The sequence below is a fragment of the Vulpes lagopus genome, chromosome 19, assembly GCF_018345385.1.
Source record: "Vulpes lagopus strain Blue_001 chromosome 19, ASM1834538v1, whole genome shotgun sequence".
NCBI classification, from domain to species: domain Eukaryota; kingdom Metazoa; phylum Chordata; class Mammalia; order Carnivora; family Canidae; genus Vulpes; species Vulpes lagopus.
Window position 1 is genome coordinate 27609393 of NC_054842.1, and position 19747 is coordinate 27629139.

At 34.3% G+C, this 19747-nt stretch overlaps 1 protein-coding gene across 14 annotated transcripts in view; it reads left to right on the forward strand.

Annotated features, from left to right (window-relative positions):
• Nucleotides 1-19747, forward strand: part of ANKRD28 (ankyrin repeat domain 28) — a 197373-nt gene that overhangs the window by 143347 nt on the left and 34279 nt on the right. For all 14 annotated transcript variants that reach the window (XM_041733790.1, XM_041733799.1, XM_041733789.1 and 11 more), the window contains 8 exons: nt 1049-1191; nt 4079-4291; nt 9921-9999; nt 10923-11037; nt 12414-12496; nt 14308-14371; nt 16525-16593; nt 18592-18732. In XM_041733790.1, coding sequence (XP_041589724.1) covers nt 1049-1191; nt 4079-4291; nt 9921-9999; nt 10923-11037; nt 12414-12496; nt 14308-14371; nt 16525-16593; nt 18592-18732 — 907 coding nt within the window. The remainder of the gene's footprint in view (nt 1-1048; nt 1192-4078; nt 4292-9920; nt 10000-10922; nt 11038-12413; nt 12497-14307; nt 14372-16524; nt 16594-18591; nt 18733-19747) is intronic.

Sequence of the window (19747 nt, forward strand, 5' to 3'; positions counted from 1 at the left end):
GGGTTTATTGGGGAAGATGGGAACTGATGTAGGCCTTGAAGGATTAGTAGCAATGCTTGGAAAGAGATATTCAAGCAAAACATTTCATGCAATGAAGGAATCCCATAAACAAAGGCACAGAGGTGGGAAGCATTGTGGAAGAAGGAGAAAGCACTGTATAATCTAATCTTCTAATCTTCTAATCTTACAAAGACCAAAAAATATAAAAGGAGAATAGTGGTTCTCCCATCTTGGCATACATGTTTCCCTTCCTGGCCTATTTGTATGGTAGGGCCTGGTACTATTTTTGACTAGTGAATTGAAAGCAACATCACCTCTAGGCCAGAGCACTTAATTGCTGATTTGAGATTTTACAGTCTATTCCTCCTTTTGGCACAGTGACTGGCCATGTTCAAGATGGTGTCAATTGTATGAGCCTGCGTCCTTGAGTGACTGAACAGACCCCTCTTGCCAAGCTATTTTAGTGTTGATAAGAAGAAAACTCTAGTTAAGCCACTGAGATTGAGGAATTGATTAACCACAGCATATATAACCCTATCCCAATAAAAATGGATAGCAAACTAAGTTGGTTAAGGACATTGTAGAAATTATAATAGAGGAAAATAAGTTTTTAACTACATTTACTAAAGACCTAACATTTTTAAGAAACATCCCCAAGCCACTCCCAGATTTTCAAGTAGAAGATTCCACCAAGGAATGTTAAAGAGAAACATAAACTAATGTGTAACATTAGGCATAAGAAACTTCAGAACTTGAAAACGTATTTAAACAACCTTGAAAACAAGATCCAGACAAAAGGAGGATTATCTAGACAAAAGGTGGTCACTGGATAAAATAATCAAATATATTTTCAATTAGTTACCTCTATCAACATTTTTCAAAATTATCTGAGTTCTTATCTTTTTCTTCCATCCTTTTTCTGGTTATAACTTGATTTATTGGTGATCTCTGCATTATTTAATTTGCATTTTTACCTTTTAAAAAAGCTATTCAGGATTATATTTCATATTTTCCTATGCTCATTTTTTTCTCATAAATACATTTTCAGGTCACATTGAAGTAGTGAAATTACTTGTGGCGCATGGAGCTGAAGTGACATGCAAGGATAAGAAGTCTTATACACCTCTTCATGCGGCAGCCTCTAGTGGGATGATCAGCGTAGTCAAGTACCTTCTGGATCTTGGAGTTGATGTAGGTTTATAGATTGAGCAGTATAAATGAAGGGGGCATTTTATACGTTTGTGATTTCATTTTTGGCAGAAGTTATTTCTAATTTTACAGATAATTTTATGCAATAATATTTTTGTCTTTTAATTAGATATTTGTAGTTCTTTATATAATATATAGTGCACTAATATCTGATCATGTAATTGGTCAAAGTATATTAAAAGGTAAAGGACATTTCAAAGGTAAATGAATAATACAAATCTGTCTTCTTCATCACAATCCAAGCCCTGTAGCTCCATTTTAGCTGTGGAAACCAGCAGATCATACAGTTGGGTTATTTTCCTAAGTGGCTAGGTTACTAGTAGTCTTATTTGCTCAGTTTAATACTCCCTAGGTTACTAGTAGTCTTATTTGCTCAGTTTAATACTCCCTTTAAATGACTCTAGCAGTGCACATTACAGGATATTGGCAAGAGCTTGGCAGGAAAACCAGAGGCTTCTTGCCAATCAACTCTAAGTGTTCCTTACTATATAGATTTGTTTGGTTAGGAGGGTTCTGACTTTTTGATTCCTGAATTGAGATAACTAAGAATACCTGTCACTTTCACAGGCCATCCTTTAAGCACTTGTGCTTTTATACCCTTCTTAGTATATTTACTCTTATTTTAGGTACAGTTCTGACCAACTCATCTGGTTCTTCAAAACAGATTAAAAAGAGCAAATTAGAAAGAGAAGAGTTTTAGGCTCTGCTAGAGGGAGGGCTTTAGATCAGCTGCAAAACAAACAAGAAAAAGGTAGGTAGTAGTCTGGTTGAATAAGGAATGTAAGGCAGAATTGGAGAGCTAAATATAAGACTCTTAATTTAAGGATTATATGAAGCACTTTGCCTAAAGCAAACAAGTAGTTACTGAAAATGTCAGTATTATGAGATACTGCAAAAAATCAAGACATGTTGTTAGGTAGGGTCTTGTAGAGTACAAACAGATGTTTTATTTCTCAGCATTTTCTCTAGCTGTTCACTAGAGTTAGCATAATACTTTACAGTACCCCTCATCTAGATAAATGAGGCATCCTTGTTTATGACTACTGTTTCACATTCATTCTGGTGCAGTTTTTAAAATTTGCTTATTAACAGTAAAATAACATTTGTAAACTGGTGACACGGCGTTCTTTGGAATACATGGTCAGACTTAGAGCTATTTAGTGACATGGTGGCCTCCAATTGCATGATTTACTAGTTTCCCAAGGCTTCCATAACGAATTATCATAATGTGAGTGACTTAAATTTGATTTCTCAAAGTTTTGGAGACTTTGAGGGAGAATCTAGTCTATGTCTCCTAGCTATTGATGATGAAATCTAGGTACTTTGAGTAAAGTTAAGTGTAATTTTTTTCACTTTCTTGAATTTCTGTTACCAGGGATGTCAGAAAAGAAAATGTTAAATAGAGTTGTGATAAGTTGGGGCCAGCTTCAGAGTTAGAGGGCACAGTCTCCAAACAAGACCACCCTTACTTCTGATCAACTACAAGGTTGAGGCATGCCCCAAAACCACCTTCAGGTTTGATAAATCACTAGAAGGATTCAAAAACCTCACTGAAGGGCCCTCGGTGGTTCAGTCAGTTAAGTGTCTGACTCTTGATTTTGGCTCAGGTCTTGATCTCAGGGTTGTGAGTTCAAGCTCTTAATTGGCCCCATGCTGGACATGGAGCCTACTTTTAATAATAGCTCACTGACAGATATTATACTCATGATTTATTATACAAAAAATGTACAATTTAAGATCAGCCAAAGGGAAAAACACTTAGGGCACAGTCCAAGAGTATTCTAAACAGAGAGCATTTATTGTTCTCTCCCCAATAGAGTTAGGACTTCTTAATCTTCCAGCATCAGTGTGTGACAATATACACATAGTAATGCCAACCAGGAAAGCTCATTTGAGCTTTGTTTCAGAGTTTTTATTGGAGCTCTTGAGAAAGGTGTGATTGATTGATCACTTGCCCACATGGTTGATTTCAGTTTCCAAGTGCACTATGATAACTGAGGGCTCCAAAGCCCGCACCCTAAATCACATCTTTGGTTTATGCAGTATGGTCACATCCTACCCCCAGACTGTTGTCTGTGGCCAGTCCTACTCTAAGATCCAGTATAGCTAGCTCCCACCTTAAACAAGGACACTCCTATCAAGTATGCCATAGATTACCTCCCAGAAGACAAGGGTGAGAGCCAGACAGTGCATTGGGCAAAGGTCAAATTCTTTACACAAAAGTTTTGTGTAAATTTTATTTTGTGAGAAACAATGAGAAAGAAAATTCCTCCAGGATTACTTCTCAGTATTGAGCATATTCATTTAAGCACATTCATTCTGGTAAAATGTTAACATGTAAGGCTGGAAAATATCTACAGCCCGACTTTCTTGCAAAAATGAAATAGAAAAAGATGTCACTTATTTTTTTTTAAAACCTGATCTTCGTTACCAACTTTAATCTCTTCTCAATGTAAACGTTAAGGCTGAAAATAAGCATGTTATTCAGTATACCTCGGAATTTTCAGTTTGTGTTCATTTGTCATGATTCTTAGAGTTAATTCTTATAACTGTACCTTACTTTGAAGACTTTTAAAATACGTTACTTTGTTTTCATTTTCCTAAAATTTCTCTCTTGGGATCATTCAGTTTTGTCATGAAGTAGAACATTATATGTGTAAATTATATTTCTTGAATGTACAAAATCTACTTGACACTAAAATGCTGTTATTAATGTTCATTATTTTAAAAGGACTTCAGAATTACAAACTTTATCTGTGTATTTAGTCTTTCTCATTTTAATAACTTGATTGCAATCACAACATCGCCAAAATGGGTCTCATTTTTGTAGCAAAACTATTTTAACTTTGAGATTTTTTTCTTCTAATAGATGAATGAACCAAATGCCTATGGAAATACACCTCTTCATGTAGCCTGCTACAATGGACAAGATGTTGTAGTGAATGAACTTATAGACTGTGGTGCTAATGTGAATCAAAAGAATGAAAAAGGATTTACTCCTTTACACTTTGCTGCTGCATCAACACATGGAGCATTGTGTTTAGAGCTTCTAGTAGGCAATGGGGCTGATGTCAATATGAAGGTATGAAATAAAATCAGAATCTATACTATAGTATTTAGGAGTTTGCTGTTTAAAACAGTATCAGTAGCAAATACCGTTCAGCAATAAAAAGGAACAAATTACTGATTGACACAGGTACACAGGTGAATCTTAAAAAAGCCTTACACAAGAATATAAATACTAGTCCCACTTATATAAGGTTCTAGAACAATTGAAACTCCATTTATATGGGATTCCAGATTCTACAGTTGGAAAAAAAAGAAAAAACAGTTGCCTCTGTGAGGAGGGATTGATGAAAACTTTCTGGGGTGATGGTAATATTGTGTTTTGATAGGCTTTGTGTTATATAAATGTTTGTCATAACTTATGAAATGGCACACTTAAGATTTGTACACTTTGTTGCATGTAGATTTTCCCTTAGGAGGTAACAAACCAAACTGATGTTGAGCCATAGTTAATGATAAACATACTAAAGTGTTTAGAGATAATATGTAGTCATATCTGCAACTTTTAAAAACATCAGATAATTGGGTAGATGGGTAGATTAAGAGATTGATATATGATGATATGCATATAGTAAAATCTTAGTGGTAGAATCCAGGATATGGATGTTCACAGTAATCTTTGAGCTTTTCTGTTTTGAAGTTTTTTCCAGTTTTATATAAATTGAAAAAAAAAAAAAATTGAAAGACCATTATCAATGTTATGTATAAGGAAAAAAAATGTTATATATAAGGAATAGTTGGTTTTTTTTGTTTTTTTGGTTACAAACACTTTCAGGAATGAGCATTTAAATTTTAGAAATACGTAAAAATTCTGGAGCCAAAATAAATTTACTTTCACTATATAATTCTGTGCAAAACCACACGCATTCAGCCACAGTTTTGAACAACAGTATTTTACAATGTGTAATCATCATCTTAGTTTTTCCAAGATGCTTCCCTGATTGTTTCTGTTTTAATTCATTTATTCATTCTTTAAGTATTTACCAGTCTATATCTTGTGTTATGAAGAAAAGAAAACCACAAATAAAATTGAACTGTTTAGGGTTAGTAAGAACATTTAAACTTAAAATGTTTTTTTCAGAGCTTTAATTACTTAAGATTTCAACTTCTTTTTTTGAGTATCATGAGCCAGTGTCTTTTACATTGTCATTCACATTTTCTTATATTTCTTAATTTTAGAGAAACCTTTAGTGATGCCACTGACCTCATCTGATAGCTGCAGTAGCAGCAGGTCCATCTATAATTAGGTCATTGATCTGAATTACCATCTCTCAGCTATAGGAAGAATTCATAGATATCACATCTAAGGAAGGAAAGGACCTGAGGTATCATAAAGAACTCCTATTATATGCTTACATTTAAAATGCCTCTTCTAAGAATATACATTTAAAGCTTCCAGTTCTTAGTCAAATCACCTACTAAAGTTTTAAGATTTTAAATAATTATGAAAAATTTATTGATACTAAATTTGAAGAATTCCAGCTGTTTGGATTATTGGGAACTAGAACAATATCTAAACTCTTGTGAAGGAAAGAAGTTTGTTACTTGTTTCCTCAAATGCCTAGTAGTAACTTTTAATGAAGATTAGATCTTAACATTTCTCAAAAGATCACAACCAAATTTTTTAGTGTGTATGAGACCTGTTATGATCAAGTGACTGTAGTTAAATCATCATTGTGTGTTAAATATTAAGTATCATGGCTTACTGATATCATTAACTGTAACCTATGTTTTAGTTTCTATAGGGCTGTCTTTAAGGGGTAAAAATTGGGCTTATTTCTTTTATTCAGTGCCATTTAATCATGAATATTTAATATAATTTAATGATGATCATTTGATTCATATGTGAGTGCATACATACCTGACTCCAGTGGTTAAGTAGACTTGATGGCTACAAGACTAGGATGTTTGTTTAGAAATAGATTTCCTAAAAAGTTGCCTTAATCTTGCCTGGGGTGTATGACCTCCCATTTATATGCAATTGTCCAATAATCTTATAGCCCAGTGCCTTTAGAACACAGTTTCCATGTTGTTAATGACCTCTAAGATACCTTCCAGCTCTGAAATTATATAAAAATTATTAATAGCCATGTGTTTTCAAACATGGCTATTAATTAATTAAAATTAATTAACAGATAAACAGTAAGAATGTATATTCACTCAAGAATATTTCTTCATTCCCGATTTTTTTTTCAAAAAAATTTATCTATATATATAAATATTTATCAAATCTATGCCTATAAAATCGTTGCTTCATTAAGGAGCTAATAAGGCTTTGACACTTGCCTTTTATTATAAAAAATTATACTTGTAACCCTCATGTACTCTTTATCAAGTCATCTCTTTTTCCTTGCTTCATCTTTTCCTTCTACCTCATTCTCCTTTTTGGTGTTTCTGTCCCTGATCAAGTTGTGGATGACTAGAAATTAGAATGTGAATTTAGGCTTGAAATAATTCAATTATTTATTAATAGGTTTTTAAATTGGCTATCTTACAAACTACTACATAGGGTTAAAATGAATGAAAAAGCAATATAGGTCTGGTTTTTATAATCTCGTTTATTAACATGAGCCCTACTGCTTTGGTTGTATCACTTAAATGCACATCTTTTCCTACTTTGCCTGAATAAGAATAAATTTTGGTAGGAGTGCAAGCTGGTGCAACCACTCTAGAAAACAGTATGGAGATTCCTCAAAAAGTTGAAAATAGAGCTACTCTTGACCCAGCAATTGCACTACTGGATATTTACTCCAAAGATACAAATGTAGTAGTCTGAAGGGGCACCTGCGCCCCGATGTTTATAATAGCCAAATTATGGAAAGAGCCCAGATGTCTATCAGTATATATATATATACACACACATTGGAATATTACTATTCGGGTGGAATAGTACTATTACTGGAATATATATATGTGTGTATACACACACACACACACACACACACACACACACTGCAATATTAGCCTTCAAAAAATGACATCTTGCCATTTGCAACAACATGGATGGAACTAGAGGGTACTATGCTAAGCCAAATAAGTCAATCAGAGAAAGACAATTGTCATATGATCTCACTCATATGTGGAATTTAAGAAACAAAACAGAGGATCATGGGGAAGAGAGAAAAAAAATAAAACAAGGAGAAATCAGGGAGGCAAACCATAAGAGACTTAACCATAGGAAACAGGGTTGCTAGAGGGGAGAGGGCACGGGGTAACTGGGTAATGGACATTAAGGAGGGCATGTGATGTAATGAACACTAGCTATAAGACTGATGAATCACTGACCTCTACCTCTGAAACTGATAATACACTATATGTTAATTAGTTGAATTTAATTTTTTTAAAAAAGAAGAAATTTTGGTGAGATAAAATAGCCCGAATAATTTGATTTAAAATTTAAATGTACAAAGTAATATGTTTGGCTTACTTGCTGCTGTTTATGGTCACCTGTGAAACCAACTCTTAGAATTTTGATCTTTATTTTTTGTTTCAAACTCTTAATTTGGGCAGCCTGGGTGGCTCAGGGTTTAGCGCTGCCGTCAGCCCAGGACATGATCCTGGAGAACCAGGATCGAGTCCCACATCGGGCTCCCTGCATGGAGCCTGTTTCTCTCTCTCTGCCTGTGTCTCTGCCTCTCTCTCTCCCTCTCTCTCCCTCTCTCTCCCTCTCTCTCCCTCTCTCTCTCTCTCTCTCTCCCCCTCTCATGAATAAATAAATAAATAAATCTTAAAAAAAAGGGAACTCAAAAAAAAAAAAAAGGGAACTCTTAATTTGGTCTAAAATTAATTAAGGTGACTTGAAAAAAAAATCTACCCATTGTCTCCCCAGTTCAGAGAGAAATAAATGTACTCTCCTCCTTTCTAACATGTCTTAAAGTGGACTTTTCAGTTGGTAACCTGAATCTTTTGGGGGGTTTTGTTTGTTTTAGTATATTTAGAATATTTTTATATCAGTAAGCACGTAGAAAGTAAAAATACTAATCCAGTGCCACCTGTAGGACTCCACTTACTAGCTATGAGACCTGGATACATTTCTTAACCCCGTGGCCTGTTAGCTAGGCTCAATACTACATATGTCATAAGGTTTTAAGAAGCAAATGACTAGTATGTATGAACTTACTAGTTTTAAAACTGCCTAGATAGTGCTTGCTATATGTATATAAATGTTAGCTGTAATTTCAAATATCATCATTTTGTGAACTCAATGAACTCAAATTTATAGCACAGTTTAGGTTTTTTTTGTCTGTAGGTAAAAGACTAACATTAAAAAATCAAGATATGTTATATAGGGAACATTTTGAAAAGACATTACAACCTGGAATCCCTTTATTAAAACACTTTTGTGCTTTTTTTTTTCTGATTGGAAGAATAACTAGTACATAGATAAAAACTAGGTACATAGATAAAAACACCAAATATAGTATAGACTATATATGACAGATACTGGTATGTTATATGGATGTTTTACAAAGATTAGTGTATTTATTCTGTACAACAGACCTATCAGGTACAGGTAATATCATATCCATTTTCAGCTGAGAAGTGAAGGCTCAAGAAGGTACATAGCTTCTCTTAAATCTTGCTGTGGTAACTGGCAGAACTGGGATTCAGCTCAGGCCATTCTGACTCCAGGGCCTACCTTGTTTGTTCACTTAGGTTTGCTGGCTTTGGTTTATTTTGTTTTGTTTTCCCTCCTGTGCACACACTGCTTCCAAAGGTTTGAAAATTCTTTGAGATAAATTGCCAATTGGATAGCTTGTTTGCCTGAAAAAATTAATATCAAATTATGGAATCAAATGTTGATAGATATTATAAAGTTCATCTAGCACTCCACTATTATAATGACATGAGAATTTCTTAAAGAGATCTGCATTATACAGTTCTAGTGTAAACTTAGGACATTGGTCATATTTCAGTTTTAAGTATATATATATACACACAGAAAGATATGCTGAATATTGCTGAAGGATTAGGAATTACAGAATAGATTCTTTCCTTCCTTTGTAATAGTCACATATGTTTTGATGAAGTCTTTTAGAATTTCAGAGTTTGTACATTAAATACACACATGCACAGCTAGTCTAGTTACTTATTTTAAGTAATATGAGAAAAAAGCTAACTATTTATTGCAGATTATTATAAAATTATGAAGCTTTTAAAGTAAATTGTAGTGGTTGAAGTTAATTCTTTCACTTTTCCTTGGTTGAAGGAGGGATTCAGCATTTCTTAGAATGAAAGAATCATAACAATGTGAGCAAGTTTTTAAAAGATGGGAAGTACATTCCAGCTGTACCACTACTGACTGCGACCGTGATTGAATTGTTAATATTCTTATGCTTCAGTTTTCCCACCTATGTAATAGGAATGATACTAAGATTACACTGTACCTACCATGCAGAGCTTTTTGTAAAATGTAGGCATTGAGGGGTTTTGGTGTGGGTTTGTTATTGTTGTTTTGTATATTTGTGCTTTATAATATAATACAATATTTATAATTTTGAACAGCTGTTTTACCTCCATAGTCTTGAACTAAAAATAATGCTTGAATAATAGTTTTACAAAATAAAGATGCAAGAAGATATTCAAAATAAAACTAAGGGTTACATATGACAAATAACAATAATTTTAAATCTTTTTTACTTCAGAGCAAGGATGGGAAAACTCCACTGCACATGACTGCCCTCCACGGTAGATTCTCCAGATCACAAACCATTATCCAGAGTGGTAAAAAGTATTTCTGTTTGTTTTTTTTCTTAAATGTAGTAAAACATCCACAAAATGAATGGTATTGAGGAATTGTTGTAGCTGTCTATAAATTTTTAATATTTGATTTCAGGTCTTATGAAAATCAAATAATAAAAGTATAAAATGCCATGTATGTGTATCTTTCACAATTTATTTTTCATTTAGTTTTGTTTTGTTTTCACCTGAATTATAAATACAATTTCTCTAGCAGTTGTTGTGGGCTTTTTTTAAGCATTGCTAAATAGAAAACTTTGTCTTTACACCACAGTTTGTATTATACGTTAACAAAATTCTGTTGCGTTTATCTTTTCCCCTTTTGAATATTTTGACCTATTTTTAGAACTTTCATTTATTTTCAGAACTTATTTCTTTTGCATTTGAATTAGTACGAGGCAAGCTAAACCTTTAAATAAAAACTCTTAGGTACATTATGTTAGTATTTCCCAAGCCATATTCAAAGGAATTGTTTTGTTTGTTAGTAGTCGTTGAGATAATAGTTGTTTCGGTTTTGCAAGGAAGTAGTAGTAGTTTCATGATCAAATGATTCCTAAAGCATTGCATGCAATTTTGATGACACATAGAGTGCATTAAAGCTCTGAAGTCTTGCTTTAACGAAATATGTTTAATTTTATTTTAATACAGTGATTTTCAGACTTTTTAGACCCCAAAACCCTTTTGTCGTTTTAAAATCTGTTAAAAGCTTATGCTTAGTTCACAAAAGTGTTTTTAAGTGTAAGATCTGTAACTCTAGTGCCTGGCTCAGTAAATGTCCTAAGAATGAAATCTAGTTAAATTACTATATCCGTTAGTTTATGCTTGAAGTGTTTTATGTTACTTCCATGTAATATATTTGACTTGATCTTAATATAATCCAGCATCTGATAGTACATTATTTATCGTAGGAGCTGTAATTGACTGTGAGGATAAGAATGGAAACACCCCTTTGCACATAGCAGCAAGGTATGGCCATGAGCTGCTAATCAACACTCTTATTACAAGTGGTGCTGACACTGCAAAGTAAGTACTTACCATAATGTTGATAGCTGTGATGACAGGGAAACAGATAAAAGTGAATTGCAGTTTTCCAGAGATTTCAAGTAGGAGTGTGGATTTTGTGCCCAATATGGTACTAATTGCTTGAGCTTTTTCCTTTTTGTGATGGTGATGTCCTAGAATAGATATTTAATGTGATTTTGTCTGGTAAGCCAGTATAGTATATTTTTATTTATATTTTTTTTTACCTCAGTGATTATGAATTACATGCAGTTTTGGTCAGAGCTTTTCATTGTTGTGATCCATTTATATAAAGATTTTGTTTGGGGATCCCTGGGTGGCGCAGCGGTTTGGCGCCTGCCTTTGGCCCAGGGCGCGATCCTGGAGACCCGGGATCGAATCCCACATCAGGCTCCCGGTGCATGGAGCCTGCTTCTCCCTCTGCCTGTGTCTCTGCCTCTCTCTCTGTGACTATCATAAATAAATTAAAAAAAAAAAAAAAAACAGAAAAAAAAAAGATTTTGTTTGAAAGATGGATTCTCTTTCATGTTCCGCACAAGTAAACACCCTACTTCAGTTGAAGTTTATCATTCCTATGTGTGTCTTGAAAGATGGATTCTCTTGCATGTTCCGCAGAAGTAAACACCCTACTTCAGTTGAAGTTTATCATTCCTATGTGTGTCTTTATGTTTTTATTATATTTTATTACATTTATATATATTCATTAACTTGTTTTAAACCTTCTTTGAAATTTTCTGTAAATGGGATGCTACCAAACACTCTTGCAACTTCTTTGATTTAGCCATGTAGATAAAAATTTGGACTTTTTTTTCACATCTCAACAAATACCGGTAGTTTATTCATTTTATAAAGTTTAATTATTATATAGAGATTTCATAGTTTATTTATTCTACTTATTTGCAAACCTAAGTTGCTTCCAATTTTACAAAAATTACTACAGTGTGTCTTTTTGAACATTTTGTATTGTAATGATTCTCAGTGGTGAGGCAGGAAGAATGGATTTCACACCCTAGGCAAATGTCCAGGGACCTTTTTCATTGTTATACTTTGGAGGAGAGTGTTACTGGCATCTGGTTTGGATAGAGCCAGGGGGCATTGCTGAACATCCTGCATGCACTGGGTAGCGCACCACCACCCTTTCCCCCTGCAAAGTCCATCATGACAGTAGTGCGAAGTTTGAAAAATTGTGCTCCTGGAGGAAAACTGCTGGATAATAAATAAGCTATAACTACCTTAACCCTTTTTCCAAATTGCTCTTCAAAATATTAAAGGTTTTGACTCCTCTAATTATCTTCTCACTTTAATAGTTTCTTTGTATTTTATTAAATTTTTGTTTATTCTTGTATTGTAATGAGGTGACTGTCTTACTTATACTTTAGGCGTGGCATACATGGAATGTTCCCCCTCCATTTGGCAGCCTTAAGTGGTTTTTCAGATTGCTGCAGGAAACTTCTTTCTTCTGGTAAGTGGAACTGTTACAGATTGATTCTTCTTTTTTTTTTTGTTTTTCCCAAAGCCCCCCAAATTTTAATACAACTTCTTTATCTTGCTTTTCCAAAATTACTTATAGATGATGTGTCCAAGTGTGAATCATTTATTAAGCCCCGTTAGATTTAAGATTCTAAGATTTAAGCCCCGTTTAATTTTAAGATTCAGTTTTCTCTTCAAATCTGGGAAAGCTTTTATTTTTCCAGGATTTCCTTTTGTCTGTTAGTTGGGGAATGAGATATGGAATGTTTCTAGAGCAGTTTCTATTCATTCAATGATAGTTTTCTTGGATCATCTCCCTATGTCTAGAAATAGTATCTTCAGTTGCATGCTTCCTTTTTAGGAACTGATAGCCATTCTGTAATACCTTCTAGGTTTGTGAAACTATTTATACCATATCTAATTACTGTGTTATACCATAATCATAGTCATTTTGAAATAAAATGACTATAGCTTTCTATAAATACTACAAACTGTGGTCCTTTTTTAAATGCATAGAATTACTGAATATATATAATTTAATTGATTTTAAATGATAGTCTGTTTCTCAGAGTGTTAAAGTTAGACATATTTTGTATGTTAATACTCACAATTGGTCAAAGAATGATGGGTAAGTTTCAGTGAAAATTAATATATTGTGTGGGACAGACCCTTCTGTGTTTTTCTTAGTGATTTTTTTTTAGTTATTTCTTAAGTTTTTAAAAGCATATGTATGTCCACAAGTATTCATGACCCATTTATCTATGAAAGAGAAGTCTAAAATTTCTCGAGCGTTAGTAATAATCCACAGATAGCAAAGCACCTATGGCTTCTTTTTAAAAACAGCTTTATTTGTTTTCTTAAGATTTTTATTTGAGAGGGAGAAAGTACAAGCAATGGGGAGGGGCAGAGGAGAAGCAGACTCTTCACTGAGCAGAGAGCCAACCTGGGGATCCATCACAGGGCCTCAAGATCATGACCTGAGCTTACACAGATGCTTAACCAACTAAGCCACCCAGGAACCCCTAAAAACAGCTTTAGTAAGAGATAATTCATGTAACATGCAATTCATCCATTTAAAGTATGTATAGTTCAATGTGTGTTAGTATATTCAAAAGTATGGGACCATCATTACAGTTGGGTTTTTTTTCAAGGATTTATTTATTTTGAGAGAGAAAGAGAGCAGTGGGAGGGAGAGGGGCAGAGGGGACAAGCAGACTCCTTGCTCAGTAGGGAGCCAGGCATGGGGCTCCATCCCAGGACCCTGAGATCATGACTTCAGTTGAAGTCGAGTACTTAACCCACTAAGCCACATCCCTTTAGTCAGTTTTAGAATATTCTCATCCTCCTGTTAGCAGTCAGTCCTCATTTCTTCCTTTTCCCTCTCTAAGCAACCACTATTCTGCTTTCTGTCTCTTGATTCGCCTGTTCTGGACAGTTCATAGAAATGGAATCACCCAAGATGTGGTCTTTTCTTTCACATAGTGAAATGTTCTCAAGGATCATCCATATTATAACATGTATCAGTATTTGGTTTCTTTTTTGTTGTTGAATAATATTCCATTTTATCCTATGGCTTTTAAACAAGTACTCCAGCACTTATCCTAAAACTAGCCCCACTCCTTTAGAGGCAGTTTTTTTGGTAATATTTTACATAATTAATCTATTTTCAATAATCTTGTGTCCTTTTGTAAATCAGTTTTGTTTGAGATTGGGGGGCATGTGATACTTGACATTTCTTGACATAGTACTTTATATGAAGTAACCTATCTGTGATGCTATATAAGATGTATTCCATTTTTCTAGGATTTGATATAGATACCCCAGATGATTTTGGCAGGACCTGTCTACATGCAGCTGCAGCTGGAGGGTATGTTGACAAAATTTTTACCTTTTTCAGAAAAAAGTAGCTGGTCATGTCAGTTTTTCTCTTATCTTTGTTTCTCTTTATTAGTTCTGGGCTGCCTCAAAGTAGAAAACCATAATAGGAGTGGTTTGGGAGAAGATAGTCCAGAGTAGTAGTAGAAATTGCTTTTTCTAAATCTTCTTCCACCTAAGTCATATAAATTGTGAGTGGGAGAGATGGAGCAAAACTGTAAAAGGAAGTGCTGCTTTCTGTAAGAGAAATTATTTCTGGTTAAATGAAAAGAATATATGTCCTCAAATGAGAGCAACAAAACATTAAGGATGTTCTGAGTTATCCTAGTATTCTTTGAGAGGGTATATAGGGCTTTTTAATCATAATTTTAGAAGGAAAAGTGTCAATGGTTTGTTTATGTCTTGCCTCTACTCAGGACTAATATACAGGAAGAAATATTTGAGTTTGAAGGATTTTGGACAAGGTTTTAAATACTGCTGCTAGGGGAAACTAGGCCATTGGTTTGAATAAACATCAACTTTCAATTAAAACTCTTGGTCCCAGAAGCTTGCTGCTAATCTAATGTTTCTGATTAGTTAGATCCTAAATCTAAAATACACCATTTAATTCATGGTGACTTACCAAAACCATTATTTGCAAGAACTTTATTCTTGATAATTCCTTAAAAATTCCCAGTGTTTTCAGAGGACAAATGTACTGAACTTCCACTAGGCCAGTCTCAGATGCAGAAATGGATTGTGAATGTATGCCTGGGTCCTTTTGTTCTTCCAAGGTCACCAAAAAACCTTCCTTAAAACCCAGCTTCCATATTGCCTCCAGAGAGAGAGACAAAAGACAACATGACTGTCTGGGTAGGTGGCAGTCACAGTTCCTAGTGTAACATAATAATGATGTTCAGGTTTTTGAAAACTAAAGTACAGAAATACACATGTACTGTACTCTCCTATAATTTTAACTGAGGATACATCTAAGCAATTATAGTATAGGAGAAGATAAGAGAAAGCAAATTGGAACATTATCTGGGTTTCCAGGTTTGATTTTTTTTTAAACCCATTTTCATTTAATTTAATATTAAAAACCATTTAAATTTAAACCATTCTATTAAAAGGATGTTGTTTGGAGTTTATTTTAAAGGTTCCTAAAAACTCTTGGGAACTCTTTTTTTTTTTTTTTTTTAGATTTTTAAAAATTTATTTGAGATAGTGCAGCCTGGGTTGGGGGGTGGCCAAGGGAAAAGCAGACTCCCCGCTGAGCAGGGAGCCCAACAAACATGGGTGGACTCCATCTGAGGACGCATGAGATCATGACCTGAGCTGAAGACAGCTGCTTAACCGACTCTCAGGAACTCTTTTTACAAATGTGAGCTTTCTTTTAAGTAGTGACAACACGCTTTATTTGTTATTTCCTGTCAACATACCAATATATGTGTATACATAACTTTTTAAAATTCTAAGTAATATGAAAAAAAAATAAATAAAATAAAATTCTAGGTAATATGAATTTTAATGTTTTATTTTTTTAATTTTTTTTTTTTTTTTTTTTTTTTTTTTTTTTATGATAGTCACAGAGAGATAGAGAGAGAGGCAGAGACACAGGCAGAGGGAGAAGCAGGCTCCATGCACCGGGAGCCCGACATGGGATTCAATCCCGGGTCTCCAGGATCGCGCCCTGGGCCAAAGGCAGGCGCCAAACCGCTGCGCCACCCAGGGATCCCATAATGTTTTATTTTTTATAAAATATAAATCACACCATTTTATTCATTTTGCCTTCATTTGAAAACATGCTTTGATAACTTATTTAAACTACCAATTTTATTATGAAATATTGACAATTAAGTCTTTTTTTTTTTTTTAAAGATTTTATTTATTCATGAGAGACACAGAGAGAGAGAGAGAGACATAGGCAGAGGGAGAAGCAGGCTCTACGCAGGGAGCCTGACATGGGACTTGATCCTGTGTCTCCACAGAGAGAGAGAGAGGCAGAGACACAGGCAGAGGGAGAAAGCAGGCTCTACGCAGGGAGCCTGACATGGGACTTGATCCTGGGTCTCCAGGATCACATCCTAGGCCGAAGGCAGCACTAAATCCCTGAGCCACCCAGGCTGCCCAACAATGAAGTCTTTTAATTGTATTTTCCCTGAATAGGAATTTGGAGTGCCTAAACCTTCTGCTGAATACTGGTGCAGACTTCAACAAAAAGGACAAGTTTGGGAGGTAGGCTATGATACCATTCCTCTATAGAACCTAATTAATGTTATTTTACTTAGTGATTTGCATGATCTTCTAACTAGCTTCTGAGAATTAACAATTCAGCATCTTTTGCATTATGATTATGCAAAAGAGGCTCAAATAAGTCAGTAACTTCTAAATATTCATTTTTACCCACAGTCTTCTTCCACTTATGTCCCTGCCACGGCCCCAGGCTGCTAGCCACAGTTTTACCTTAAAAGCACCTCTGTATCTCTTGATATCATTCTTCTTCTTCCTCCCATAATTATACTATGGAAATGTAAAACCCCATGGTGCCTATATAATAGGAAGGAAGTAGATCACAAATATATATGAAATTGTTGTTCTCCCCTCCTAAAACTCCTCACATAAACATATACACATAACAACATATCATTATACATCCCTTCATATGATTGATAGGAAAGCACCTGTGAAGTGACAGAGTCCCTTTGTAGTCTTTTAGCCAATCTTTGTTCTCACTGTGACTAGCATTTATGGTAGCAGTACTTAAAGCCACCAGTATCTATTATGTTAACTTAGAGTAGGAATTAACCCAGCATGTGCTAAAACCAACCATACAGGAAAGGATTGAAGGCAGTTTGAATTAGGTTAAAAAAAAAAAAAAAATAGAGGTGGCAGTGTGAGCAAAATAATGGGTCAGGAGTTTGAGAATTATCTCAAAGTCTATGACAAGAAAGTGTGTGTGTATCCGAAGGAAATGTATGGGTGTATGTTCAGTGCATGTGATGGGATCAGTGCAGAAGTAAATAGAATTATGTATGGTAGGGAATCAGAAATGCATATAGGGAAAAAAAGCTATTTGACCCTATAACTAGTTAGAGGAATAGACTGCTCTCATAAGCCTACTAATAAAAGGAACTAATGACCTGCAAAATCAAAAATCAATTTATTTGGCTTTGCAGTGCAATATTTTTACAGTTAATTGGCTTTTACGATTGTAGTTCAGTATATTAGTTAATTTGTAGTACTTGAAGCATTTTTACTATTTTTTACCTACGATTGTAGTTCAGTATATTAGTTAATTTGTAGTACTTGAAGCATTTTTTACTGTACATAGCAGAACGGGATTCTGAAGCATATTCTGAATTTAGAAGCTTGAAAGTAATTCAGGGTTAATTGTCTTTCTTAAAATGCTATTACTGTGTACTATACTGTTATCCAGTAAAGTAAAATAATGTTTTACTATCGTCTCACTAGGTAAATGTTTTAGAAAAAATTATAACATGACGACTCTGGACTGAATTTACCTTCACTTTTCTGTTTTCTTTTCCTTTTTTTGTTTTGTTTTTGTTTTTAATGAAAACTCGAATCATCATAGAGTTGCATTTCAAAGTTAGGGACTCCTAATTTTAGTAACATTCTGTTGCATTTCAGTAACTGGGAAGAAATCAGCTACAAATATTCACCCTTTAGAAATTAAGAACAATAAATACTCTATCTCTTCTGATTGGTGAACTATCTTCGAAACTGCAGTTTTTGCTTGAGAGACTTGGTATTACTATGCAGCTTTACTGCATAGTTGATAGAATAGGGCATTCTTTTTAAGGCTTCTATATTTCTCTTATCCTTTATTCCTCTGAGATATGACCAAAACTTCTACCTCTGTACAATGAAACATTTTTATTCGTATAAAGGGAGATTTGTTAAAAATTTTCAAAAGTTTCTGAGCAGAATATGAAAGTATCTATAATTCACTCAAAAGACTAGAATTGTTACTGTGGGGTCCATGAGATAATTTAATTGTGTTTCTATCTTATTTTCTATTCTTAGAAGCTCTCTGCCACCTTACTTTCTCCTACTAGCTCTCTGGCCCTCTAAGGACATAGCATATGGTAGAATTCAATGTCAGGCTCACTAATACAGTATTTGTAACTAGATCGAGTAAGAGGCAGCTGTGCTCTTGTTTACTGGTGTATGTCCCTGGCTTTTATTTTTCTTATATTAACTTGGGCACAAAAGATCTCCGCTGCACTATGCTGCTGCCAACTGCAATTACCAGTGCCTGTTTGCTCTTGTGGGATCAGGAGCAAGTGTGAATGACCTTGATGAAAGAGGATGCACACCCCTGCACTATGCAGCCACATCAGACACAGATGGCAAGTAAGTATCATGTGGTGAGAATAAAGTATTATTTCTATAAACTAGAATCTTCCATGTGGATGGCTGTTTTTATTGAAAATTTATATTTTCTTTTTGTACTTTTTGTTGTCTTTTCCTGAGTCTCTAGTGTGGGAAATAAATTGGTTTCATAATTATTCCTAAATCGTAATCCTCTTACTACCTATTTCTACTTAGCAACCTGCCTTACTGACTGATCTGGTAGAAGAAACAAAGACTTCTTCTTGTCCTCCCTGCCAAAAGCACACCCTAGTATCTTCTCCATGTTTTCTCCCTCTGATTTCTCAGAGGCGGCAGTCTTGAGTTTGTCATAGGGAAGGGGTCCGAGAGGAGATGTGGATGATGCCAATAGAAGGTGGGCAGAGATTGGACACCAGTATCCATCAGAGGTAGAGATTTTATATTTCTAAGAGATCCTTATAAATTGGTTTCCAAAAAGGGAATAACCAAAATGACAGAATCTGGCACTTATTTGGTACCAAATATTGCTTAAATAAGTAAATGAGATAATGGAATAACTAAATATTGGCCAAGAATGCCTGAATAAGAACAAAAGAATAAGAGATGTATAAATTATTCTTATAATTAATATTCACCTAAAGTTGATCAGAACCATTTATAGCTCCTAAAGAAAATAAATTCATTGGAGACAGAGATCTTTGTCTGTGGTATTTTCCATGTGTCTGGGTCAGTTAAGAGGAAAAATACCTTTAAGGAAAAACAAAGAGTGGTTTGTAGGGGAGAATTTTATAAAATATACTTCAAGAAGTTTTAATTAACATAGAACTATTTCTTTGGTTTTTAATACTTGCTTTTTACCCTCAAAATAAAATGCATAATTTGAGAGTATTATAAATTCTATAACTAATACCAAAGCCATTTCTATCAGTGGCATTTTGTTATGTTGGATTCATAGCTAAAACTCTAATCTTGAAAGCACTAGTAAAATGTACTTTTTGTTTACAAGAATCTATCACTTTGTAGAATTTTATATATG